This window comes from Caloenas nicobarica, chromosome 2 (assembly GCF_036013445.1).
Source record: "Caloenas nicobarica isolate bCalNic1 chromosome 2, bCalNic1.hap1, whole genome shotgun sequence".
Classification (NCBI taxonomy): domain Eukaryota; kingdom Metazoa; phylum Chordata; class Aves; order Columbiformes; family Columbidae; genus Caloenas; species Caloenas nicobarica.
Genome location: NC_088246.1, coordinates 1,072,645 through 1,099,952, shown reverse-complemented (window position 1 = coordinate 1,099,952; position 27,308 = coordinate 1,072,645). Strand labels below are relative to the sequence as shown.

The following is a 27,308-nucleotide window of genomic DNA, read 5'->3' as shown; positions in this document are numbered from 1 at the left end:
CAGATCAGGTGCCAGACTTCATATTAAATAATCCTGCTTCTATTACCAAAACAGCTTTGGTCTTGCACGCATCCACAGGCTTTACATGTTAAATATGTTTAAAAAGCGAAGCCACTGGTTGCAACTGAAGCCCAGCTATTCAAGACCATCTACCCACTTTCTCTAAATACGTATTTAGATGGACAGATTGTCATTTTTTCTGGCAGAACGGCACACATTGGTGTAGTACACCTCTAGTTTTGCATGGGAGGCATGCTCCACAAAGACAAAAAAATAATGCAAAAAAATAGCTTTTGTCTGAAGCTACAGAGCCTTCGTTCCAGCAACACCGCAAAGAGAAAACCCCTCAACACCGTTATAACTCATTTAATGGAGAGAAACCTCTGCACTGCTACTTTTTGTACAGGTTAAAAATCTTGAAGCTTTTTTGCACCATGTTTCACACAATATTTAAAATGAATAAAGCACCAAAAAATGCATCGAGTGCAACGAGACAGCAAGCACTGATGGCTCCTACTACCCCTGAAATAAAACAATTCTGTACTTATCATCATCATTTAAAACAAAAGAACAAAACAATCACCAGTCCCAAAACTTGGAATCTCACTGATCCACCTCTCAACCCACATAGTCAAAGGTTCTGCAACTTCTAGTTGAAGTATCTCATAAACCACAGGAAGATAACTGAGGAAAGAGAGACCAGAAAAGGAGCTTATTCATCACACTAAGCCAACAAAACCAGAAAATCCAAATCAATAAGGAAAGAGTCAAAGTTGAGGGGTTTCTGATAGGGTTTCTTTGCCACTCGTAAGCGAGAGTCACCAAGACTTGGAGCAGCCACCATCGCAACCTTGGCCAAAAACTCAAACCAGAGGAGATCGTATCCTTCTAGTGACTTGCAGTATTTTTTTCAAACGTTTTCCTTCAGAAAAAAAACCCAAAACATGAGAATATACCTTGCAAAGTGTATTCTTAGACATACAGAATTTTTCAGGCGCTTATTCCTTTACTTGCAGATCCCATTTTTAGCTCTTGCCAGAGGCACGGACTGCTAGAAGCTATTGGAAATGAAGACAACACCAGGAACCCTTGATTCTATTTAGCTCTTCCATTACCTTGTAATTTTTAATACAGGAAACTCACTACTTTGCCTGAGGTTCCCCCTAAACAGTGATGGGAAAAAAAATCCCTTCAAAAGGAAACACAAAAGGCTCCTCTCATACGTTTATAGACACTACCCAGCAATATAAACAGATCTTTAAAGCAGCACAATCAGCGCGATGATTTCCTGCTGGATCCGCGGTGGGTTTGCGGGGACCACAAAGGCACAACATACCTGCGAGAAAACGATTCTGCAGCAAATAAAGGTTTTTAAAGAGCAAATTCCAGCAGGCAGAAGCGATGCCCTGTTCCAGGCACACAGCTTGGGCATAAGAGAGTTTTTGTTCAAGTGCCTCGTTGACAGAGCAAAGATTGTTCTAACGTTTCCACGTCGATTAGAAACGCAAAACCACCTGCGTATCCTGCAGCAGAGAACATGTACGGTCAGAAGCGTTTCGGAATAACTCAAATAAATCAAGAATAAGAGGGTAACCACTAACAGGAGCAATCACTGCCCTTCACCAGCAAGATCTGCCATTGCGGCTGCGCTGGAAAACCTTTGTCACAGGGACAGATTTGTACACCCGGTTTGATGTGGTTACTGACCTCAAATAACCACATTACAGCTCTGTGTTGCAGCCCTGATGCGCAAAATTCTTTCCTTCCCCCCCAAACAAAGAACATTTCAGCTCAGATCACTAAATAACAGGGAAAGGAAAACCAACGTTAAAATCCTCGGATTTCGGTTTAAAACCCCAGTTCCTTTTTTAAAGGCAAGAACACAAAAGAGCTGCAAACGCAGAGAAAATCCTCCCTTGGCTTAAATCAAAGCGTCACTGCAGAAATACTTGATAGTTTAGCAGACAGGAGAAGTCAGCGCCAGCTGAAAGACAACTACAGAGCCTCTAATTCGGCTCCCAGTGAGCGAGCAGGTGTCTCCAAACAGGCATTTTCGGGCACAACAACCGTTCCATCCCAGCTGCCAAGAAAACACTCGTCCTTCCTCGCTGTCGGGCCGGGGCTTATTAATAGAAGGTACAAAGGGATCCCGCGCTGCTGCCCGGCATCACCTCCTGCAGGAAAACAGACGAGCTCCACCAGCAACTGCACCGCGTTCCGCTAATAAGGAAAGAAAACTTATTTTTCTACACTTGATAGCGGTGGAAGTGGGTCCCAGACACTCAAAAAACCCACCCAGACTTCCAAGGGATGATACCTCCCAAAACTCTGCAGTTCAGCCTCCACACAAACAGCCCACGTCTTCTCCTCTAACTCACCCTTTAAGCAAACACTCCATTTGTTCTTTAAAAAACAAAACAGGCTCTTCTCTGCCCCCCAAAAAATCAGTTTTCCAGCATCCTGTCTCAGAGGGACGGGGCAAAGCTTTCGGAGCCACCGAGCAACTCGAGCTCCCACACACCAATATATTGAACTGGACATGATGAGCACACTGGAGGAGTCCTTAGGGCCTCGAGGGCAGCTTGTGCATCCTTCATAATACACGTGCAAAACAAACCCCCAAACTAGCTTAGGAAGGTATTTTAAATACAATAAATAACTCTGCTTTATGCCAAGCCATTATAACATGAGTAATTTGTTGCTTAATGCCAAAGGAACTACCTGAACTGCACAATATTAGACATTGCTGAGCATTAATATAGTAAAAAGTGAATTGCCCAGTTTACTTTTGAGCTATAGATTTTTACTGACAGCGGACACCTTGATGTTACTGGTTACATAAAAACAGGCAGCAGGAGGAAGTTTGGGATAAGTTATTTTGTTTTCTGTCGTGATATCTGTTGTCACTAACAGCTCCCCAGCGTTTGTCCCGTCTCTACGGGCACCTTTAAGAGCACAAACCAGGCAAAAGTCAGCGGTAACCACCACCTATTCTTCTGAAAAAAGCCATGTGCCTCCAGCAAAGCTGCCACCTGAATTACAGGAAACAAAATCAACAGTGAGGTATCCACTGCGCAAAGAAAAACAACGCAAGATGAACTAGAGTCCATCTACTGCATGTCAGAAAGGAATTAACGCTTCCCTTTAGAGCATTAAGGACGCATCTTTAAACACGAGCAGTAAGTAGCAGTTCCCAAAACAGAAATAATTTCCAGAAGTATTTTACACAGCGGTATTTTGAAATTTGCTCGCCCAGTCACAATTTTTTCTTAACCCAATGCTAATTACCCTCCAGAGTTTCAGAAATAAATAGAGCTATCTAATCTTTATAACCAGTAATACCAATAAGTGTAAACCAATTAAAATAAACGAGTTTTGCTTAGGTGCACAGAAGGAAAGCTCCCACTCCTGACCAAGATAAGAGGCGAGAAGCAGCTTGCGCAGGGTCGTGATTCGCATCAGCACGGGACAAGAACTGTTAGTGTTTTTAATAAGGCGACTTGCACTTCTGCAAAATGGCAGGTTCCAAGTTATCACAGAACTTTATCGTGTTCTTGGGGGTATTCAGGTATGGAAATGAAAGAACGCTCCTCCTCAGAAGCTGAGAAACACCAGAGAAGCACGATGAAAACAAAGAAAAACTGAAGTATATACTTTTAGGTTAGAATTTCCTTATCGACATAAATAGCTCAAGCTGCTGGCTCAAGCTGCCGCCTCCCGGGTTGGTGGTGCTGGAAGGAGCGATGTGGAAAGACCGGTTAAACACACCGGGAACAGGTGTAGATCACATCACAAACCATTTCGGGGCAATATCACACAAATAATCCCATTGCAGCACCCGTGGAGTGACGGGAAAGCCTGTGCGTGGGTTACTGACACCAAACGTGGCGAAGAACAGCGGGGGTGGACGGTCAATCCCCGGTAAATACCGAGCCTAAGGCACCTTGAGGTCGTCCAGCATCTCCCCGTGAGACGGCTCTGCCCCAGCTAATGCTACAAACTGCCTAGACAAATAGATTTGTCTTCTGGAAAGCTCACGGCAAGTAATTTTTCAAGGCTTAGATATTCACAGAATCCCAGAATGTCAGGGGCTGGAAGGCACCTCGGACGCTCATCCAGCCCAATCCCCCGCCGGAGCAGGAACACCCAGCTGAGGTTACACAGAAGGTGTCCAGGCGGGTTGGAATGTCTGCAGAGAAGGAGACTCCACAACCTCCCTGGGCAGCCTGGGCCAGGCTCTGGCACCCTCACTGGGAAGAAGTTTCTTCTCATATTCAAGTGGAACCTCCTGTGTTCCAGTTTGTACCCACTGCCCCTTGTCCTGTCACTGGTTGTCACCCAGAAGAGCCTGGCTCCATCGTCATGACACCCACCCTTTATATATTTATAAACATTAATGAGGTCACCCCTCAGCCTCCTCTTCTCCAAGCTCAAGAGCTCCAGCTCCCTCAGCCTTTCCTCCTAACAGACATTGAAAGAAAGTTATAAAACCATCAAAGAGAGAAAAGACTGGGAGAAAAGAAACTGAGAACACGAGCGGCTATAGGGGAGAGGAACCGGGCAACAAGGGCAATACCTGAGAACTTCCCTCAGGTACAAACACCACACACGGATCTCCCAACCCGCGCCAGCTTCGGCGAAACGCGCCTTTTAACAGCACTAAACTTTTTTTTTTTTTTTTTTTAAATATTTTTCTCCCCTTTTTAAAAACACACCGACACCCCAGGGGGCGCGGTTTGAGCTAAATCCTTATAAAGTCCTGGCAAGTTAAGCCGGGACTTGCCCACACAAGAAACTTGCGGCCCGCCCCGGTGGGAACCGGGGTACGGCAGGGCCCAGCAGCGGCTCCCCCCGGGGCCCTGCGGGGGTTCCCCCGGGGCCCAGCAGCGGCTCCCGCCGCTGCTGGGCCCCGGGGGAACCCCCGCAGGGCCCCGGGGGGAGCCTCTGCTGACAAAACGACCGTTAAACCCCCGCCCGCCCCCCGCGGCCTGCCCGCCCGCCCCGTCGGGCCGCACCTTCTTGTAGTGCTTCCCCAGCCAGACGCGGACCGAGTCGAGCTGGGACACGGTGTCCGGGCTCTCCCAGAACTTCCCGCTGGGGCCGCCGTCTTTCCGCCGCGCCACGGAGAGAGCCGCCAAGCCGGGCCCGCCGCTCACCGCCACGGCGGCCGCAGGCCCCGTCCCGCCGGCCAGCGCCGCTGCCATTGTTACCCGAGCCGAGCGCCGCCGCCGCGGCCCTGCGCCTCCCACCCGCCTCACGCCGCGCATGCGTCGAGCGCCGGAGGCTCCGCCCCCGCGGGCGTCGCTCGGGGACGCGCTGCCCGCCTGGCTGTACGCCTTCTGCGCATGCGCGGGGGGCCCCCCCTCCGCGCTCCCGCTGCCTCGGCGGCCGAGGCAGCGTCTGGTAGCCGTGGGGAGCGGTGGTGGGGAGGGCTGGGGGGGCTCGGGAGAAACTGGGGAAGGGGCTGGAGCACAAGCGTGGTGAGGGACCTGGAGAACAGGAGCTGAGGGGAGACAGGGACGACCCCAGGTTCCAGTATAGGTTGGGGAAGGACCTGTTGGAGAGCAGTGTAGGGGAAAGGGACCTGGGGGTCCTGGGGACAGCAGGGTGACCATGAGACAGCACTGGGCCCTTGTGGCCAGGAAGGGCAATGGGACCTGGGGGGATTAGAAGGGGGTGGTCAGTAGGTCAGAGAGGTTCTCCTGCCCCTCTGCTCTGCCCTGGGGAGACCTCATCTGGAATATTGTGTCCAGTGCTGGGCCCCTCAGTTCCAGCAGGACAGGGAACTGCTGGAGAGAGTCCAGCGCAGCCACGAAGATGCTGCAGGGAGTGGAGCATCTCCCGTGTGAGGAAAGGCTGAGGAGCTGGGGCTCTGGAGCTGGAGAAGAGGAGACTGAGGGGTGACTCATTCATGGGGATCAGTGTGGAAAGGGGCAGTGTCAGGAGGATGGAGCCAGGCTCTTCTGGGTGACAGCCAGTGATAGGACAAGGGGCAATGGGGACAAACTGGAACACAGGAGGTTCCGCTTAAATATGAGAAGAAACTTGTTCCCGGTGAGGGTGCCAGAGCCTGGCCCAGGCTGCCCAGGGAGGTTGCGGAGTCTCCTTCTCTGCAGACATTCCAACCCGCCTGGACACCTTCTGTGTAACCTCATCTGGGTGTTCCTGCTCCGGCGGGGGGATTGGACTGGATGAGCTTTTGAGGTCCCTTCCAATCTCTGACATTCTGTGATCTCTCTTGACAAGCTCTCCTGGCTTGCAGTGCTGGAGCATGAACTCCTCTGTGCTTTCATTGCCGTCTGCTTGAGGGTGTGAAAATTGTGTCCTGGCACAGCCGGGTGTGATGGTGTCTACAGGGCTGGGCCTGAGGCCCCGCTTAGTGCTGGAGACCCAGGGCTGAAGTCGGCCTGGCCGTAGGGATCTTCATCCAGGTGCTGGAGAAGACCTTGGCACCCGGTGTGGGAACTACTAACAATACAGCCTGTTAATCACCTTCCGCACTCTACTGCTCAACAACTTGTGAAATCATCACACAACTCCAGCTCTGGTAGAGAGGCAGGGTCTCAAAAATATGTCACTCTCAAAATATAATGGAAGCAGAGACAGACCTACTGCTGCCTCCCTGCAGGAATGGCAGAGAATTCAACTGTTACCCAGGCAAACAGAACACGTGTAACTCAGGACACAGAGCTGATGGTTCTTTGTCCAGGTGAAAAGGTAAGGGGGAACAACAAGTGAACAGAAAGCGAGCTCCGTAGTAACACGGTCTGTCAAATTTATAAAGTAAGCCAGAGGCAAAATGTTTGGAAAAGGTATAAATTACAACAGTTAACACAAAGCTCTCAACACAAGAGCCTGAGCTTAGCATGAAACTGATTTTTAACACGACTATGACATACTGCGTTATTATCCTGCTGATTAGGCCGTATTTTAAGCAATGTTTTGCTTCTATTATGTAATAGACTAATTATATGAGCAAAATGATTTCTTCTTTTAAAAGGAACTTCTTACATCAAGATCTCTGTATAATTTCAAATTAAGAACAGAAAGCTACCTTTGTCTGTGTCTGCTAGCAAGATCAGTACCTGCTTCCTCACTTCAAGTAGCTGCTGCCCAGGAAGCCCAGTGGGCTCGTTCGAGATCTTCACATTTGTTGTGATGACTTAAATACACCCCATCAGAAGTATCCTCCCACTAGGAAGGTTTGTCTCAATACTTAAGAGCATAAACTTGCCTGCAGGCCAAGCCTACTGTTCTAAAACCTCAGGTAAGCAATATCCAGCCCAAACCGCCTGGGAACCAGCACACACATTTCATATCACTACCTCATTTTCAACTTTTCATTAGGTACTGAATCGGGAACTTGTTGGCAGCCTGACTTGTCAGCAGACAGATGCAGGCTGGTGTATGCTCTGTACAAACGGCTGCCAGGGTGGTTCAGTTGTGCACAATGCGAGGGTTTGTCCTGCCTGCAGCTGGCAGCGTGATCCACACTGACCTTCCCCAGCAGCTGCCGTGCCACCGCAGCCCTTGGCTCTGCTGGCCTCTCACCCACTGCACATGCAGCTGCAACCAACAGAACCCACCAGCACTTCATACAGTGACCCTGCTTGCTGGGCTGGCAGAGTTTAGTAACCGGTAAAGACTGACTCTAAAACTCCTAACGAGCCATTTGCACATTCTCAGGATAGCTACAGACGTTTGAGACAAACGGACAAAATTGTTTTCCTACCCAGCACCCACTTGATGGAAAGGGTGCATGTATGGGAATGTAGCGGAAGATTTGGCGAGGAGGTTAGTTAAATGTAATACGCTCAAGTGACTTGCACTTGTCTGTAGAAAAAGCACATACATCACAATAATTGACTGACCTTGTGTGCTTGATGAGTAGAACCTCTGTGTTAGATAACATCGGCCTGTGAGAAACTCCAGGCACCTTATCACTATGTCTGAGATTCCTGCTTTGTTGTGAGAAAGAGCGGGAGGCTGCGCCTGCCTGAAGCCTTGAAATCCAGGCGAGCTCAGCAGGCGCAGTGATCTTCCAGCAGGGCTGAACTGACCAGCGCCTGCGTCCCCGCTCGTGTCACCTCTGCCTGGGAGCTTAGGTACAACTTCGGAGATCCCCCAGTAGAGAGGTAACTAAAATAAAACTTGCTCTTTGCAATGCATTCGTGGCCTCTGGCTCTTCTTGTGATGTGCCTGTGTATGTGTACACAGTGCAGTTCCTTGAGCTCTACCAGCCTCCAGCTGCAAGGGGCAACACAAGCCAGAGATCACTCCAAGGAAAAACGTGTTTGGTACTAACATTGAAATCCAGGCAATGCTATTTTAATTATTTTTTTTTTATCCATTAGGAATTATTTCCTTATGTCATTTCGTTACAAGGAACAGCTCTCACTGTGCCCAGGTGATGCCATTTCCTCCTGTCCCCCCAGGAGAGAGGCTCAATATTGCCTGCTCTGGAGATACCTTGGTACGACAATTTCTTTGTACTGAGGCTTCTCCACTCGAGTGGCAGCTGCCATTGACACTGGTATCACAATATTGTCGATGTCGTAGAAACATTCCACTTCTTTTTGAGCACTGCTGAAACACAGAATGAAGAGAAAACCCCATTCAGGAAATAAATGTTGGCACAAAAGCATATTTGAATACACGCTAGAACGCAACTTCTCCATAACAGCAAGTATAGCGGGTTCTTTCCCCTCTCACTGGCGTTCAGAGCTGGTTTGGGCATATCGTACAACCTCTACGGTTTGGTTTATTCCTAGATGAAGCAGGATAATACTTACCAACCTCAGTAGGTGGGATTTCACTTATAACTTTGTATATATTTAGGTCACCTGTGTAGCAAAAAATAATTCAAACAGGCAAAGGCTATGATGATGATTCAAGAAGTAAAAACCTATCATTTCATTAGACTAAAGGAGCTGTACTTGTTTCACCTTGGAAAATAAGGGCTGAGAAGGAAAAAGTAAAATAAGTAAAACCATAGAGGAACATCACCTTCCTGAGGCTGAGGGTACTGCTGGTGAGACAGCACATCAGAACGTGACAGCGTTTGGGCTGGAAGTCAGAGTGTTTCCAAACTGAGGAGCAAGGGCTCTGCACAAACATCTTAGGAAGGGTGGGGTGAAAAGACCCCAAAATGGTTTTGAGATGCATTTTGATCTGTTAGTAAGAGGTCCAGATATTGTGTTGCCTGCAGAGCTGGAGATTAGACCTGCAACCCAGAGCAGAAGCGTCCCCTTGACTTATAAGCTAAAAAGCCTCCAAGATGCTACAGTGCTTTTGTTCCTTTCTCAAACAAACATCCTTTTGTTTCCAGGTAGAGAAGCCAGCCCCAGTGAAGTCCTCAGTGGCCACAAGGTTAGCTATGGCTTGTTACTGATGCTAAATTATTTTAAAACTTTAATAGACACAGGACTGCTCCAAAGTATCCTTAGAACTCTGATCAGGAAGCCAAGACTGTACCTGCACAAGCAGCTTGCAAAAGCAGCAGCAAACTCTGAGTTGAACTGTTAAATCTTCTGTGCATCAGAGAGGGAGAACAGCACTTGCAAAGAAAGCACTAACAACACAGGAGCCATAAAACAGGAAAGTGAGTTGCTAATGCAATGAAACAGGTGCAAACAGGGACTGGAGGATCTGCGTCAGAGCTCGCTACCCTCTTCTACACGAGTCCAGGGAAGATCCACAAGTTTTATGTTGATCTCCATGAGACAGACCTGAAGCACAAGGCAGTCAAACCTAGAAAAAGCTACTTGAGAGCCTCAGCTCTGGGAAAGGTCCATTTCTGTCGATCAGACCTAACAATTACCTCTCAGCAAAAAGAGGAGGGAGAGAGAGTCTGAGCCCCTGTCCTTCAAAGTCTCCTTCACTCAACACACGTGGAGAACCAGGAGTTAGAGAAACAGCTGTTGCAGGATGTATTTTTTTTAATCTCCTGCTATTTCAAGAAAAACAAGGCAGTGTTACAGATCATCTCTTGGCTGATGTTCCTGCTTCATCTGGGGAAGTTCATAGCAATTAAATCTCTACTATTAATTTGTAGCCAAATAAAGCTGTAACATTATGTGTATATAGCTATTTGCTTACCAAAAAAAAAAAAAAAGGAATCAATAGAGTATTGTCAGTACTGAATTTGAAAGCAAGCAGCCTGGCTGGGGAAGCAGTGCAGCAGGCACCTGGCCAGCCAAGTGCTGCCTGAGGAAAAAACAAGCAAGTAGCTGTTGCTCTTTAACATCAGCACCCAAAGGGCATTTCCCAGCAGCTCGTAATTCCCTGGGGCCTGCAGCCCCCAGGCAGTGTTGGGGAGAAGAGCTGTCCCCCAGCTCCACTCGAATCAGAATTGTTTGCCGCAGCTTTTGAACGCAGCATGACTGAGCTGCCAGCACGGGGGATCTGGCTGGAGGAGGCTCCAGGGGCTGCGGAGAACCGGATTTCTGTGCCTGAAGGCTGCAGACAGGAGAGCTGTGACTGCATGGTCCTTTGGGCTGCCTGGTCCCTTCAAACAATGAACCTGCTCAGAAAACGGGAACAGAAAAGCAAGGTGAAGCCAGACTGACATTGGAATGGTTGGTGACATTGCTACCCCTGTAAGGTCACCCAACCTGCCCTGGGGAACACAGAACAAACATCAGCCTTAGAGAACAAACGTTAAACACAAACCTCAAGTGCTCAGCAGCACTGAAGGTGCTGGCCCCAAAACGTTACTTTTGGTGGGTGTTTCCAACATAAAGTGGAAGGTGAAATGGGAGTTACAACCATCAAGAACAAGACTCTCAGTCCACAATCCAGCCACTCAGAAAAGCCTCCTTCACTGTGGAGCGGGGCAGGCTGGTCCCGTTTCAGACGATGGCTCCGATGACAAACCACACCGCTTTTATGACAGATGTACTCTTCTCCCTGAAGCCCTATATAACCTCAGCTCGATATGCTTTTTCTACATCTGTTAACTTTTTATCCTTTTTCCCATTTGTGACTGGATTATTCCCTCCTGAATATTACAAATAGAGCAATCTTCTAAACCTATTGTGCAAAATTGCTCCGCTATTCAAATCCTTCCTTGAGATCTAGTTCTGTGAGGCTCTGAGAGTTAAAAATATTGAAAATCATCCTGCGTTACTGCATCATCCATTAGAACACACTCTTCACAGTAGGTGTCTATATGCCCCCCATACATAATAGTTTTTATGTAGTCGTGTGGCTAAATATTTGAAACATACAATGGCTGTTCTGCAAGCCTCCAGAATGAAAGTGCTCCTTGCAAAAGACACAGAGCTGGTCCTAAAGAAGTGATCTAAGCTTACGTTAAACTAGAGATGGCGACTGCCTCCGATGCAGGCCAAGCCACAATGTGGTTTCCTGGGCTTGGAAATCTCCACAGGCTGCAATCTTGGACTGAAGATTTGCCTGATTACTATGCAGAACATCACTGGACATTTTTAATTATCATCTAGAGACATGCTTTGAATGCTGCTAGCTTATTTTTAACCTCCCTGAATGTAAGGAGGAAGGGCTGCAGCACAGTAAAGGATCCTCTTTCACATTATAACATGGGAGGTATGCATCATGAGACAAAGAGTACAGGGTGGAAGCTGGAGTCCGGGAGGGCCAGAGAATGGGGTTTGGTGTCTGCAGAGGCTTTGCAGCTGTGCAGGGTGCAAGAGCTGGGCTGCTCACAGCTGCGCTTCACGGGGAGGGCTTTCAGCAGCTGGCAGAAGAAAGGAGAGCAAGTGTTTAAAAAGGGAAACGTGCTTCAGATTTAAGTAAAACTGAAGTTCAGTCCAGTATCCCCATTTTGCTTTCTGTGGGTACACTAGTTTCCAGTCACTAAAAAAGCAAAGCCAGGCAAGTTTCAGGAAAGTGAAAAGCATCTCTGGCATAATTGTTTCCCAGCACAACTGGGGAAACAAAAACTCCAAACCATAACCAAGCAGCAGATTTGCAAGGTAAAAAACAGTCAGGAGCCAGGGTCAATGTTAAAAGAGTGTGCAAGAGTGCTGATTCACCTTCTGACCATGCATGAACTACCTTATCCAAATAATTTGGTGTATCAGGGGACACATTTTGTGTGATTCTTTACTAGCACTGCCAAGCCAACAGAGCTGCTCCTCTGCGAGTGCAGTGAAGCCATAATACATCATCATTTTCTTTTTAGAACTTCAAACACCTCTGTGCTGTCTCCCATCCTGTTCTTCCTCATCTTCCTTAGAGGCTTTTTGTAGGTCCGATGCTTCCAAAAAACTTGAGCAATCCACCACCAGCAGCATCCATCATTCTGACCGATATGGTCTTATTTCCCACTTTTCCCTACTTGTCTGTTTGGAGTGTAAGCTCCTCATGTCTTTGTTCCACCATTTACAGCGACGCTGTCACTCAGACACACCCGATGCCCCTTCCCCAACAATATATCAGGTTCCGTAGTATCAGTCGAACCAGAAGAGGGAGCATTAATAATGCTTTTACCTACAGCTTAGGCAGATCAAATCATACTGGCTTTGCGCTCTGCTAAAACAAAAGATCAGACCAGGAAAAGCAACACAACTTTTAATCTTTTTGTCTTAAATCTGCAGCTTCTTAAATACCTGTTATTTGTAAATCAATATTTGAGGAAAAGGCTACAAACAAGCAAATAAGATATGAGGAGTGTAGCCAACTACTGCTAGTCAACTGATGTGTGTTACCACACATGTCCCTTCTCAGAATCAACATATTAAACATTTTTTAATTCTCAGTAACTCCCAGAGAGGTGTCCAAGGAATACTTAGTTCACCAAGCTCGGTAGCTCAGCCTCCAAATAACCACAGCCCAGTTCTGCTCAGTCACGGAGGCTATATATTTCTGGGGTTTTCTTTTGGCGGTGGTTTTCTGCTGTGGTTTGGGGTTGGCGGTTTGTTTTCCCTGGACAATTCCAAGGTAATCATCTCCAAAAGGTAAGTGGCAGAAGGTTGCTGCCCACACTGAAGTCTGAGGTACACTCTGGTCATTGTTATTCAAAAAAAAAAAAAACCAAACCAAAAAGTTGCCTGGTTTTTAAGAATGGAAATTTAGAATCCATTTCTAAACCACAGTTAAGTAGACAACTCGTGACTTTTTTGGACATACTTGGGAATTTCTTCTAAAATTCTACATGAATTTTAGAAAAGTGCTCAGAAAATGCTGTACTAAAACCAGAGTCCAACATTACAGCAGTTTTTCCTAAAAATAAACAAACTTCCACATTTTAAATAAGAACACAGGATAGTTTAGTAACCACAGGGCAAAACTTTCACACTTACCTTCCTGCTGAAGTGAGACCCAGAAGCAGCTCGGCTGAGCTCGTGCTTTTTGTTGCCAACTGGGTGGGTTCTTGCAGCGACGCAGGTACCGTCCAATACAGCAACAAGGTTGGTAAAGGAGTTTTGTTTGTGAAATCTCTCTTCAGTATTCACACTGAGCAGAGAAGTGCTGCTGAAGGAGCCAGTATGCAAACTGCAACCAAGTGAAAAACAGCTCTGAGAACACGAACAGTAAGTTGTAATTCTGTATTTATTATTGTGGCTGTGACGCCCAAAGATTCCTTCGTATTTACATCCACAGGTAGTGCTTACCAGTTCTGTTCTCACCACATTTTTAGCCTTTACTACCGGCTCTCTCAAGGGGTATGTAGATTTCTGAATATTTTGTTCCCAACAGAAATGGGCACGGAAAGATCTTAACAGCTACATTTCTGTCAGTTGAGGGCAGAAAGTCTTAAAGCCAACACAGATGTGGCAGCCACTAATAACAAGTGTTGTTTGTCCAAAGAGCTTCAGTCAGCAGCTCAATTTATCATCTGATAATAGTCATTTACCTTACCCTTAAACCTAAAAACATTAACAGAGAGAAATGGAAAGAATATTTGCCAACCATAGAGTTATGGTTAAATCTAAGGTTATAATTCAGTAAACAGATACAAGTTTATTGCCTTGCAGTATATTCTTCTTCTGTTAGACAGTGCCTTTGTAAAGATCTTTTTTGTAACTGGTCACACGTTCACATTATCATTTAAAAACTTAATTTATCTGTTACTTTTTCTGGCCCAAATCAAGCATGGTATTTTTTTCTTTCTTTGCATAGCAAACTTTGGAGTAAAATGAGGAGTTTAAAATCTGTATTTTGTCCCATGAACCAAGAAAACCCAAAAAGCAGAATAATCTAAGGAGCATTCTGCAAATATAAATAACATTGGACTTAAATAGGCCCAATGTAAACAATCACATGCAATTCAATCAATTGACTTTTGAGCAACAATCTCCAAATCAATCTAAGTTCATATTTTAAATGCATTCTTAACCATCAACGTAAGTATCACAGTAGAGCTTGTACTTCTGTTTTATAAGCTGGAGACCATTTTCAGAGCAAGACAGCCTCATTTTTTAGCTATTCTGCCTTTTCCACCAGGCACTGTACTAAAATCTGTACTAAATGCTCCACTAACTGCATAGAAACAAGTTTTAATGAAATACTAGTGTTATTTAAGAATATTTGATGGTTCACACACACTCGACGGACACAATTCTGAAGTGTCAAACCAAAACTACTTTTGATTTCCACATCATTGAGCCCCAATACCTTCAGTTTAGTGCTGCACATATCTACCTTAGCGTTAGCTAAACAACAAACCCCCCCAGCAATCAAAGAGCAGCAGATGTACAGTTTTGCTCGCTCTGCAGCATCAGTGTCACAGCTTTGTCACTTGACAAAAACATCTTCTTGTCCAATGATTAATACAGGGATTTATGGTCACCGACTGTATCTGGGCCACAGCATTCAATTGGTAGAGCTTGTTTATTCCCTTTTTGAACAATTTAATTTTGCCACAGAACGTTTCAAATCTGAATGTAATTATTTACCATACTTCCTTTTAGTAGATATTTCTATCGTACAATATAAAGAACCAACGAGTCATCCTATCTTCATCCCAAATCTCTCAAACGCAATCTCTCACATTCGCTCCCACAGCAGTTCAGTTACTCATTCCAGAAGGTCAGATTCTCACACATATTTAAAGTATCTCCCCTCAGAATTTGCAACTGAAAAGTTAGAGCTAGCTTTCAAGAACAAAAAAGTCTTAATTTTTCTTCTGTGTCCTCTGAAACACAAGTATTTTCTCTGCTCTACAGCTGCAACTTAAGACAGTTGACCCTTCATAGCTTCACAGAAATTAAGGCTAAATGCACCTGTTAAGTCAGTTGGTCTGATGACTCGAACACCAGAAAACACCCACCACCACCAGAAATACCAGGTTCCAAACACTTAGATACATCAATCCTTAAAAGGGTCTTTAAAACCATCATACAACGAACAACATGGGTCAGAAGTGCCATCAGCACCAAAACTTAAGAAACAGCTTAAGATCAGAAATTGAAATTTCCCTAAACAGTGGGTTTTTTTATCACTGGAAACTCAGTCGCCTTCCACAGACCTGGCACGGTAAATTGAGATTCACAGTAGACTTCTGTGGTGGGGTTTTTTATTTTGTGGATTTGTTTTGCTTTGGTTTTAATTTTGGAGGACTCTAAGAATACACAAAAGTACTGAGAATTTTTATAAAAGTAAAAGGTGAAGCAAGTTCAGTTATCACATGTCAAAGTACTTGTTAACTGTGGTCAGCTGATACCTGAGAAAAAAAATCATAGAATGGTTTGGGTTGGAGGGACCTTGTCTGTCCCCATCCTTCTTATAGCAAAAACTAGTTAAAGAAACCTTAAAATTATTAAAACCAAATTATTCAATGTAATTATAAACTTGCTTCCACAAGCGAGTTGATTTAAGACTTAGTTTAATGAAAGTTTCTTTCTTTGCTTCTATCACTGCAAAGTTACACGTTTCCTGGTTACTGACCTGCTTTTGCAAATCATACAAGAAATAGGAGGGAACAGCATCTTCTGCAGGGCGCCCTGGGACAGAGGATGAAGGTGAGAGCAACTTACTCTCTTTGGAGGTCACCAGTGACACAGAACCCGATCGGCCCTGCTTCTTCCTTAGGTCTCTAGGCTGCCAGTCACCAAAGACTACTGGACCCTGAGGACAAAAAGTGACACTGAATTCCACTCAGAGAAGCCTCAGCACGACAGCCATTTCTTAAGTATACTCTAAAAGAGAAAGAAACAACTTAGGAGTTACATTTCTATAGCAACTTCATTAATTCAAAATTTAAGAGTAGTTCAGTTCAGTTGCTCCTGCTCCAGTCACTCACCTCCCTTCCATCCCCACCACGTGCACCTTGTGGCACACAACACAATGCTCTACACACCAACCTCTTTCTCTTGCCAATCTTCTCGGTGCTCAACAGGTTCTCACAGCAGCCAAATATCTCTTTAGTAAAAGAGATAGGTAGAAAGTAGCTGGAAATTCCACATTCCTTATGGGGAATTATAACGTTACTCACCGTGCAGTCTACACTCCATAGCACCTGTGGTTTAATTATACATATGCTTGTGAATGCAAGAAAATATTATGTAGAACCATTAACTTATTTCATGTCTGCATAAACATCATAACTGCTTGAGAAGAGTAGCTGCTTTGCAGTGAATTAAAGATAATCCTTAGCTAGGTTGGTTAAAGAAATACTGAAATACAGCTAAGACAAATTCCAGTTACTTAGAAAAGATTCAAAGCATCTGAAAAGTTGGTGTTCTCCTGTATCTCCTTGTGTTGTGGAGACTAACGGTACCAAAGTCTAGAGCTCTTATTTTGGTCTTGCAATGGTGTAGGAACCGTTGTTTTCCATAGCATCAGAGTAGAATCAAAGAGCAATTTAGGTCAGAAGTAAAGCTGGAGGTCATGGAGCAGGTTGCTCAGAGCCTGGAGGATGCTCAGTGACAGTGAGCACATAACCCCTCTGAGCACCCCTCGCAGTAATTAAACACCTTTGTGGCAAATTTCCCAGTTTGTATTAATTGCTGCTGGTTGTGGCATCACAAACTGCCAAGAAAAGTCTTGCTCCATCTTCTCTACACCTCCCAGGTAAGGCAGCAATAAAAATCCACCCTCCACCTGCTCTTCTGAAAGACAAAGAAATCCAGTTTTTGGGCTCCTCTTGTCCACCATACGCTGCTACAACCAACCGTGGTGGTGGCTCCACTGAACTGGCTCCAATATCCCAGTATCTTTCTTGTACTGGACACAGGGCTCCAAATATCATCTCATTAGCGAGATTGGTAATTAGATTGGTGTTGTCCCCTTAAAAGATTTGAAATTTACATCTGTTTATAAAGCAGGTTTAAAAGGAAGTGGGAGTTTCCTGAATTTTTAATGTTTTACTCCTTACCCCTCACCCCAGGAAAGCAGAATAAGAACTCCCAAAATAAATCCTCAAATTCAGCAATGAACACTAGGAATTCCTGTCACTAAAGTTCACTAGGTCTTATTTCCTTTTAAAATCTCCTCCTTATTTATTGGATTTATCAGATATAACATACTTTTGCCTGTTTTCAGAAAACAATGGTGATGAGAATCAGGGTTTATATTTCACATGTGATGGCTGTTCTGTGACCCCCATGGTGTGGTCTCCTGCATGAAAGGTCCACAAGTACAGAAACTATATTATTACTCAGTGTTTTCTGACCATCCTCTAGGCAATCCCAGCCAAGAATGCAAATAATTAAGGCTTTTCTCACCTGAAATCTTGCTAATCTCACCTACAAAAGTGTACGAGGAATAAAGCTATATGGGCACTGCTCGTTATCATTGTCAGAGACACATTATACATCAGTGGAATAAATTTTAAATTTATCAAAAGAGTGATCCGACATATTCGATTTATAAGAGCTGATGCAAAAGGAAAGTGCATTTATCCAGAGAAAATATGTGCAGTAAGGACAGTAACTAAAATGGTTTTCTTTCCAAAGAAAGGGCAGGAGGAAGGAAAAACACTCACGCCAAGTAAAAACCCTTACATTGTGCTCTTTTCCAAAGTCTAGGGAAGCAAGCTTTGCTGCTTACACTGAAAGCAAAACAGATTCAACTCATTTCAAATCTGAACGTGGGAGTTACTTCAAAAGTTCAGAAGCACCTTGAAAGGATTAACTTAAGTGTTTCCAGAGACTTTTGCAGTGAACTGAGAGGCTCTTAAAAGGGGAAACCCCAAAATGCATTTCAAGTTTTGAAGACTGAAAACTTTTTTTGTTTGAGGTTTTTTTGTTTGTTTGGGGTTTTTTTGTTTGCTTGTTTCAGGAAATCTTGTCACATAGAAGTAAATATTGTTCTAGTCAAGAAATGAGTACTCATTCCTTTCTATTTGCTACCATAATGCTTCTCAGATATCAAAGTGAAACATTAAAAGGTCACGGCCTAGGAAAAAAAAACATAAAACTTGCGTGACTTACACAAGTGTGGAACCCCATTCCATTAATAAGCTGCACTGCCTGACACAGTGAAGAAATTAAGCCTCCCAATCTCAGTAAGCTTTTACTGTAACCTTTGTGAAGCAGACAGAAATCACAGCCCTCAAAAGATAGAAGTAACACCTCTTACTGGTACAGGGCTAACTCAAAAGCTTTTTCCCTCACCCTTATTTCTACAGAGAAAATACCGTTCTGCTAGTGAAATAGCCTGGTTTTAGCTTCCAGAGAAGCTCTCAAGTCAAAAAACAGAAGGTAAAATCACCTTGGCAGTGCGAAGTCACTTGTAGATACCCGTCTGCTGTCTGATTCGATATTCCAAATCAGAGATTTCAGCTCGCAACCACGTCCAACAGCAACCGACGGCTGCTCTGCCCATGGCCTGCTGGCACGCTGCATGCTGACAGCTGAAAGGTAGAAGTTTGCTTGCCGTTATCACTTAGGTGACAGTTTCAACACTAAAAGAAAGAAGACAGAAATTCAAGAACAATTTGAGTATTAAAAAGTGATTAAGAGTTCCTGGCAGATACAGGACAAATGGGTTTTCTCCCTACAAATTCTACCAATATCCAGCCTTAATTTACAGCTCCTATCCCCAAGGCAGAACGGTCAATACAATTCAACTGTGCAACAAAATATACTAAAAAGGAGCAGGTGTCATTGATTTGACTATCAAAAACCAATGCAGGAGTTCAGCTTTTTCTAGATAAGTACAGAAATGACATCTCTCCTCTGCAAATTCAGGGGGTGGAACCCGCAAAAAGAAGTGCCTGAAGGGACAACGCTCCAGCTTGTGTTGGTGACCACAGAGCAGGACTGACCTGTATTTGTGACCACCCTCACTGCTGTTTGTGCAACACGGTCTGAAAAACCTCAACCAACAGAAATCCCATATATGCCCTCAGGAAGGTACCTCAGTGCTTCACTTTCTCTGCTGGAAGATTTTTAGTTGATTGCTCGAGTCCCTGCTGCTGTAACAGACCATCACACCAGCGCCATGTAGAAAACCAGGTATTAAAACACCCACACAGATAATACTTGATTTATACTCAAAGTAAGAGTATTGTCTTCAGTGAAAGCTACTGTTTGAAGGAAGGTTTCCCTTAAAGAACTGCACCGTATGTTCTAGAGTGTTCCACAGCCGCTGCGCTGGGTTTAAGCACCAGGCACTGAGCAGTGAGCTGACAGCCTCCCAAACAGCATCCCTGCTCATCACCCGGGGAAAAAAAAACCAAACAAAACACAAGCACCAGCTTCAGGAGACACAAAATAACAGAACAGAACTCATTTTTCTACAAAACCGACAGTTTCAGCCCATGAACCACTCCACATGGGAGCCAGACGCATGGCTGTGCTCAAACACAGCAGGGCTGTCCCTTTCACCAGGCTAGTATCTGCCTCCTCTTATCAAATTACATTCTTCACTGCATCACATAAGTACTGCTTTTAGACATAAAGCTGAAAAAAAGCAGTAAAGACCTCTGTTCTCATTATAGCTGGGTTTCTGACTGCTAGCCGCTTCACACAGAGAAAACACCCAATAATTTTGAAAGTCCTTAGTGTTCATAGCAAAACGCAGATACATAGCCCACCACTGAAATCAGCAATCCTACCTCATCAAAGCTGATGTGTACAGCTTTCCAGGGCACTTCAAAACACACAAAAGCACTTTAAGTTGGTTTTGGAATAATCATAGAATATCCTGAGCTGGAAGGGACCCACATGGATCAGGGAGTCCAACTCCTGTCCCTGCACAGGACACCCCACAGGTCACACCGTGTGTCTGAGGACGTTGTCTAGTCTCTTCTTGAACACTGTCAGGTTGTGGCCATGACACCTCCCTGGGGAGCCTGTTCCAGTGTTCAGCACCTCTGGGTGAAGAACCTTTTCCTCATGTCCAGCTGCCCCTCCCCTGGTACACCTTCCTGCCATACCCTGGGGTTCTGTTGTTGGTCACTGAAGAGCTCAGCCCTGCCCCTCCTGCTCCCCTGCTGAGGAAGCTGTAACCGGAATGAGACAAGAGACCATAGTCAGTGCAGACACGACTTTACACAAAGTTTTACCTCTCTAAGGGCAAAAGCTTTCTTTCTCTTCATATTTTTTATCCCCCACACCAGCACAATTTTATTAGCTCCTCTCTGTAACATCACCACAAAACAGCCCTATTCTACCTTTATTCATCAAACTGGGCTCTAATCTTATCCTTTCCCCTCCAATTACATCAGGCAGTGGCACACGCTGCAAAGCATTGCCGATAAATTCTGTACTTAAAATATTTCTGACCTAATACAGAATCGTAGTATCATCTAGGTTGGAAAAGCCCCTCGAGATCATCGAGTCCAACCGTTCCCCCAGCCCTGGCACTGCCCCTTGTCCCTGAGAACCTCATCTCCGTCTGTCCAACCCCTCCAGGGATGGTGACTCCAGCACTGCCCTGGGCAGCCTGTTCCAATGCCCCACAGCCCTTTGGGAAAGAAATTGTTCCCCAGATCCAACCTCAACCTCCCCTGGCACAACTTGGGGCCATTTTCCATCTGCAAAACCAACAGAAAAGAGAAAGCACCATAGAGAAAACTTGGTGTACAAGTTTCCAGGGGAAAAAAAAAACCAAAACAAAACACGAAAAACAAACAAAAAACCCCAAACACAACAACATAAAAGCTCACAAGGAAGATGAGGCTTTCCCACTATTTTACCACAAAAAAAGCCAGTCTTCCAATGAAGCACTACTAGAACTATGCCTTAGCGTAACCAACCCTAAAATGCACATTTGAGCTGCCAGAACGCCTAAAAAACTCTACAAATGCTGCAAGAAAACGAGTTTAAGAGGTGCCTGCCTGGGGAAGGGCCGGCGGGCCCGGGGCGCCCCCTGCACTGAGGAGCCACCGCCCCCCGCTCTCCTCACGGGACCCGCTGCTGCTGCCCGGCCTGCAGCGCCCGGCTCCACAGCGCGGCCTGACGACCCCGCGCCCCGGCAGCCCGGCCGGTGGGCGGCGGGAGCGGCGCGGGGGCCACGGCTGCTGCCGCCGGGCGGGCCCGAGGGCGGGAAGATGGCGCCGCACCTCACGGGGAGCGCGGGCGACCCCCGGCACGGCCGGACCGTGTCCGCGCCTCAGTGCTGCGCAGGCGCAGAGCAGCTCCGGCAACCCCCTCAGCGGCCTCTCATTGGCTGCTGGAACACGCGCTCGCCACGGAGCCAATCAGAAAGGGTAAATAGTGCCAGCACGTGCTGGGGGGGCGGAGCGGTGAGGAAGGCAGGCCGATGAGCCAATCACAGCTGTCACCCCGCCCCCGAGGCTATATAAGGAGCTATATAAGGGGCGGGGCTCCTCCGCGAGCGCCCGTCGTTGGCCGGCCGGCCGCCATCTTGCCCCGTCGCGGCGCCGGTCGCGTCCGTCGATCGCCAAGCGGGTCGGGCCCGGCCCGGCGCTCCGCCCCCGGCTGGGCGAGACAGCACGTCCAGTGCAAGGCCCGCTTCTTCAGCCCGCCACCCTTTGTGCCTGCTAATCCAATTACAGGAGCACTTCAGGCAGTGGTTAATGCAAATAATGAAAATTCAGCGTTGAGCCCGCTCCCTGAGGGCTCTGCGGCCGGTCTGGGCATGAGGGACGGAGCTTCGCGCCGTGGGGAGGACCCGGGTCTCCACAGCAGGTAGCTGAGAAACGGCCGTCTCTCCAGAATTCTCAATATAGGTAATTGGGAAGAGCGGGTGCAGCAGAAAAGCTCAACTCACTGAAGCAAAAAAAAAATATCTAAGGCTATAACCCTTTACCTCAGCGGATCTTGAATCGAGTCAGGGAATTGGCGGCGGTTGCGTTGGAAGTTGAGTCAGCAGCCGCGTCCAAAGGCAGTGTCTTGGGAATACATCACTATTCTCTTCTAGCCAACGTCTTCCTGAATTATCCCGTTTTAGTTTCTTGTGGAAACAACCCCGCGAGGCAGAACGCCAATGGAGTGGGGTTAGTGACAGCACTGGGGGAGGAACGTGTTCTGTAGAGAATTAACACCTGCAGACCACAGGCAGAAGGTGCAGAGAGCTGCCCAGGCACACGGAGCACCAGGAGAAATTGGGACTGAAGAGGCGATGCTGCCCTGCAGGCTCAGCAGAAGGTGGGATGGTTTACATTATTTCAACAAGGGGCAGTAATACTTTCATTTGAAGCCTTTTTGAAAAAGCTCTCCAAGTTAGCTGTTGTACGCTGTAGTGTTTTATTAGAGGTTTGTGGCAGCTTAATTTGATGTAGCAGATTGAGAGCACGGTTTCTAAAAGTGTTATTTAATATCTGATTTTTTTTTTCTGAAGCAAAAAACCAAAAGTAACATTTAACCTTCACAACTGTCTCATTTTCCCATGCAAAACCTTTTCCTGAAGGTTTGCCTTACGGTACAGCTGCAGCTGAAGAGATGCTGTCATTACTGGTTATATTTTCAGGCCAGTGTAATTCAGAAGAAAATTGTATCCATCTTAACAAATATTAGACCACAAAAAGTTGCCTGAGACAAGGCAAAAAATGGAAAAAGAAGAAAAAGCATTTAAGAAGGTAAAGAGGCGGTGCTTTTTTCCAAGATCCTGAATGAGCCAGCCCACTTCCAACAAATTAAGATTTTTCTATTTCTAATACTTATGTTTAATTTGGAACAGATTATGAAGTTAATTCATACAGTGAGATACCACTGGGTGTTTTATGACTGTTTTGTCTTGGGGGCTGCGGGGAAATACACACTTTTTTTTTCTTGACCAGTGCAGAACTCAACCCCTGTGACTTTTGTACTGCCCCAGAATTACCCACGTCCTGTCATGTCATTAGAGCCAGGAAGAGATACTAGAAATGAAAGCATGGAGTTTCGTATAAAAAAAATTACATGATGTATTATCTGCTGACAATCCAGTCTAACAACTTCCATTAGAGGTACTTTTTGTATTTTTTTAGCAGCTTGACTGCACAATCTTCTTTCATTTCTTGGACTTAATTTAAAAAGCAATTTCTCCGTTTGCTCCAGTATCTACTTTTCTGACATTTAACTGGTTATCCAGATTACCAGCAGCTCTCAAAGGTACAGCAGGGAACTTCAACCTCCTCCTTCACCACGGAGAGGATCAGGAAATGATCTTCTTGTTCCGGTGATTTCAACTGGTGTTACGAGGCCAGACTGATTTTCCTTTTTTGAGTTTGTGATTATTTTTTTTTTAAACCGACTTCCTGCTCCTAGTGTCTTTAAAATACTTTAAAAATTGTTCTTAATAACTGTAGTGTTTTGTTCATCAAATTCCATGTCAGAAGTTGAATTTTTCTTATACATTGCTTGTTAGCCTATGTGCATTGGCTTCAGAAGAATCCAGTTATGAAATAACACTGTTTGATTCCGAGCTGCTATTTAGAGTGGTTTACTTGCTTCTCTGCCTCTTCTTTGGGTAGTTAACACTCACTTTCTCAACAATTTGGTTTCTGAAAGTCATCCCTAAGCTAAATTAAAGGATTTTAGATTTGACTTTTACTAAGCTACAGCAATTTGTGATTCCACATCACTGCAGCAGCTGTTGATAGCATCCCATGGAGGAAAAAAAAAATCCAAACGATTGTGACTGTCTAGTAACAACGATGAGAATCAAAAATTGCATTAATGACAACTGAGCTCTAATGACAAGTGACTTTCCAAGCAACTTCTCACAGTAACTTTCCAAGTTAATCCTCACAGCATTTCCAAAAAGCCTGAAAAAGCTTGAACTAAAATGGAATTACTTTCCTTTCTGCCACCATATTTTTCAATATCGTCCAGGTATTGTGAGATAAACAGTCTGAGCTCTCCTGACAATAAGCTGCTATAAAATGACATTAATATCATATTAAGTCCTCTGTCTTTAGGATTGCAACGAGAAAAACATCATAGCCGAATATGACCCCACGCAGAACGGTATGAGCAAACACACGAGATAGTCTAACATAAGTGGATTGTAAAGGTGTTAGTCTAAAAAGGTCCTAAAAAGAGTATCAGCTACTCATTTAATTCATTGAATGAGAGCTACGATGTCATTTCAGTAAATGAAAATCAAATTAAAAGGGACGTTCTACCAGGATTGCAATGCATTTAGTGGGAGCTGAACAGAACAGTTCTGAGGGAAAAAAAAAAAAGGAACAGTTTTCAGTCTCAAAAACCAGAATCTTATTTTTTGTGTGTTGTTTTGCGTCTTGTTTTTTGTGTGTGTGTTTTTAATACAATATTTTCGAGATTTGTTAGGAACTTCATTTGAGAAAGAGATATGAACCTGTTATGTCCAATGGAGATGTCTCTTTTTCCCAAAACAACACTGTCCCTCAGATGGTGCTGACCCCTTGGCACCTTTTCCGATAACTTTTAAACCCACTAACTGTTTCAAATAAACCCATTTAAAAATTGCAGAGATACTGAGTTTGATTTGGGTACCAGAGGGCAATAGACAGGAGACTGTTTTTGGGTAGTTCTGCAGGACTTGGTTTTTTTGGTTTTTTTTTGTTTTTTTCCAAACAGGTATAGATTATTAGATAAACAAAGCTTGGGAACAAAAAAAAAAAAGAAAAAAAAAATCAAAGTATTGTCCATGGTTTTCATTTTAGAGTTACAAGGAGTGACAAACTGTATTTAGATCTCATCTAAAACCAGCCTGTGCAGGATCTCTTGGGTTACTTGGAAAAGAGACTACAAAGTAATACCAGTGAAAATATTGTAATCAGCAGGAAACAAATCGAAAACTAAAATTAAATGTTCACGCTTTAGATTGCTTGACATGTTCTCTCCAAAGTCATTGTATTAAAGTGATTTTCCATTCTAAGGCCCTGGAAATGAATTACTTGTTACTGAAGAGATGGTGCAGGTGTTTTAAGGGAAGTTGTTAAAATGGCCTGAGCAACTCCCCTGAACACTTTCTTTTATTGTCCTTGTTCTTATCTGTAAACTGCAGGGGGATGAAGATGACCCGTTAGCCTTTCGGCCTTCGGAGTCACAGAAATAACCGGACGTCTCGCTCCGTCTTCGGAATAAAGGTGCAGTAGCTGGAGACCACTACGCATCTGTACAGATGCAAATTTTCCATATTCTTGGCCACATCCTCCCACCCCACACGCAAATTCCAGCTTGACACATTCATACCCTTACATAACATCCTTTCCATCATGTTTTGGTACAACTGACACGAAGAAGCCGTGCCCTGCGGACCACAGTAAGAAATGGAGAAATTCAGCAAACTTAAATCACCCTGGGCATCTCAATGCTTCTCACTGTAAAAGGCTTTTAAGTAGCAAGAATGTTTTCAAATGTCATTTCAGTCTCACGGAAACAAAGCTTTTCTTGGGATTAGCACTCTGAAAGGTGTATTTTATAAGCATGTGGATGACGTGAAAAATCAGAGTGAAGAGAAAAGGCCGGAAGAACGAGTGAAGAACTCTGCGTGCAAATAAGCTGTTAGGTAGTAATTGCTAAATCGTGTATCAAAACTGTGTTTAGTGTTGAATTACCACACAGAACTGAAGACTTCAAATTTTTCTGTAGTTCACCTTTCCCCACGTTTGCCTTGCTGTATTCACGTTGCAGCAAATCAGCAGTAACACGATGGCAAATCATCACACCCAAACTACAACTGCTTTTCCCTCACAAATTAAGCCACTCTCATCACACATTTGCTGCTAACCATTAACAAGCTCACCCTCGCGCCCACACAACTGCAGCGTTTTGTAGAAAGCAGAGACACGTTTTGGCTCAGAGAACCCGAGTGTAATAAGCCCTCGCACACTCCTGCTGTACCGGCTGCTCACAGCAGCGACAAGCGAGGAAACGCTGTGAGAATTCCACGCTGTGAGAATTCCACACTGCTTCACGTGTTGCCACTTTGGGCAGCATCTGGAACTGCACATGAGCATTTAAGTGATTATTACAAACCGCGCAGGGGACAAACGCTGCTTCTCTTTGCTACTGTCAGGATTACTCCAGCGAGAAGGAGCGATGAGCCTCATGCTGCACCAGAGGAGGAACTAATCCAGTGTCAGTCCGTAGTAAGCCTGCTCCAGGACACGGGCACCTGCGCTGCAGATACTGCTCCAACCAGTAAGTGAATATTTAAGATCAGCAGCTAAATTTCTACCTATAGATACATACAGCAAGTTAGTTAAATATTAACATTGTTATTATGCTGGTGGCTGCTTAGTAAGTAGATCTATTAACACTGCACGTGGCTTTCCCTGAACCAGGCAACACCACCCACAGCACAGCAGCGATTCTGAGCCGGCTGGAGGGGGTTTTCCTGCCGCCTCCCCGAAGACTGGGCCTGAGCTTCAGCCTAGCCCACGTTTAGCGCTTAAGGGCACCGCGGCCCCGGGCCCTTCCCGCAGCCGGTAAACGCGGCCCCCTTCCGGGGCAGCCCTGCCCTGCAGGCCCCGCCAAGCCTTGGGCCCCGGGGCCACAATCGGCCGCGCTTCTCCCCGCCCCGCCACCGCAGCTGGTGTCCCGCCGGGGAGGGCGAAGCTCACCCGGGGCAGCCCGGCCCAGCCGCCGCACGGACACCGGGGCGCCCCGCAACCCCCGGGACGCCGAGCAGGGGGCGGCCCGCAGCCAGGCCCCAGCCGCTCCCCTCAGGGCCGCGCACCGCGCTGAGGCGGCACAAAGGACTGAGGCCAGCGGAGGAGCGCGGAGGCGAGGGCAGAGGCCGGGGCGCCGGGGCCGGTACCGCCGCGGTTCCGGTACCGCCAAGGCCGCACCGCGGGGAGCGGCGGCCGCAGCGCCCATTGGCGCCAGCCGTTGCCATGGCGACAGGCCCCGCCCCACACCCACGCGCAGCCTCGTGCCGCTGGGGAGCAGGGAGCCAATGGGAGGTTTCACATCCGGGGAACGGGGAGGAAGAGCCGGCGGCGGCCGCGGGCGGCGGCCCGGAAGCGGATCGCGGGGGCTCCTGGGAGTTGTAGTCCGAGC

At 45.9% G+C, this 27,308-nt stretch overlaps 1 protein-coding gene across 1 annotated transcript in view; it reads right to left on the bottom strand.

Moving 5' to 3' along the window:
* The window catches only part of SMARCC1 (SWI/SNF related, matrix associated, actin dependent regulator of chromatin subfamily c member 1), an 81,709-nt gene extending 76,442 nt beyond the window's left edge, over positions 1-5,267 (bottom strand). The window contains exon 1 of the mRNA XM_065628147.1: positions 5,016-5,267. Coding sequence (XP_065484219.1) covers positions 5,016-5,267 — 252 coding nt within the window. The remainder of the gene's footprint in view (positions 1-5,015) is intronic.
* Between the last annotated feature and the right edge of the window lie 22,041 nt (positions 5,268-27,308).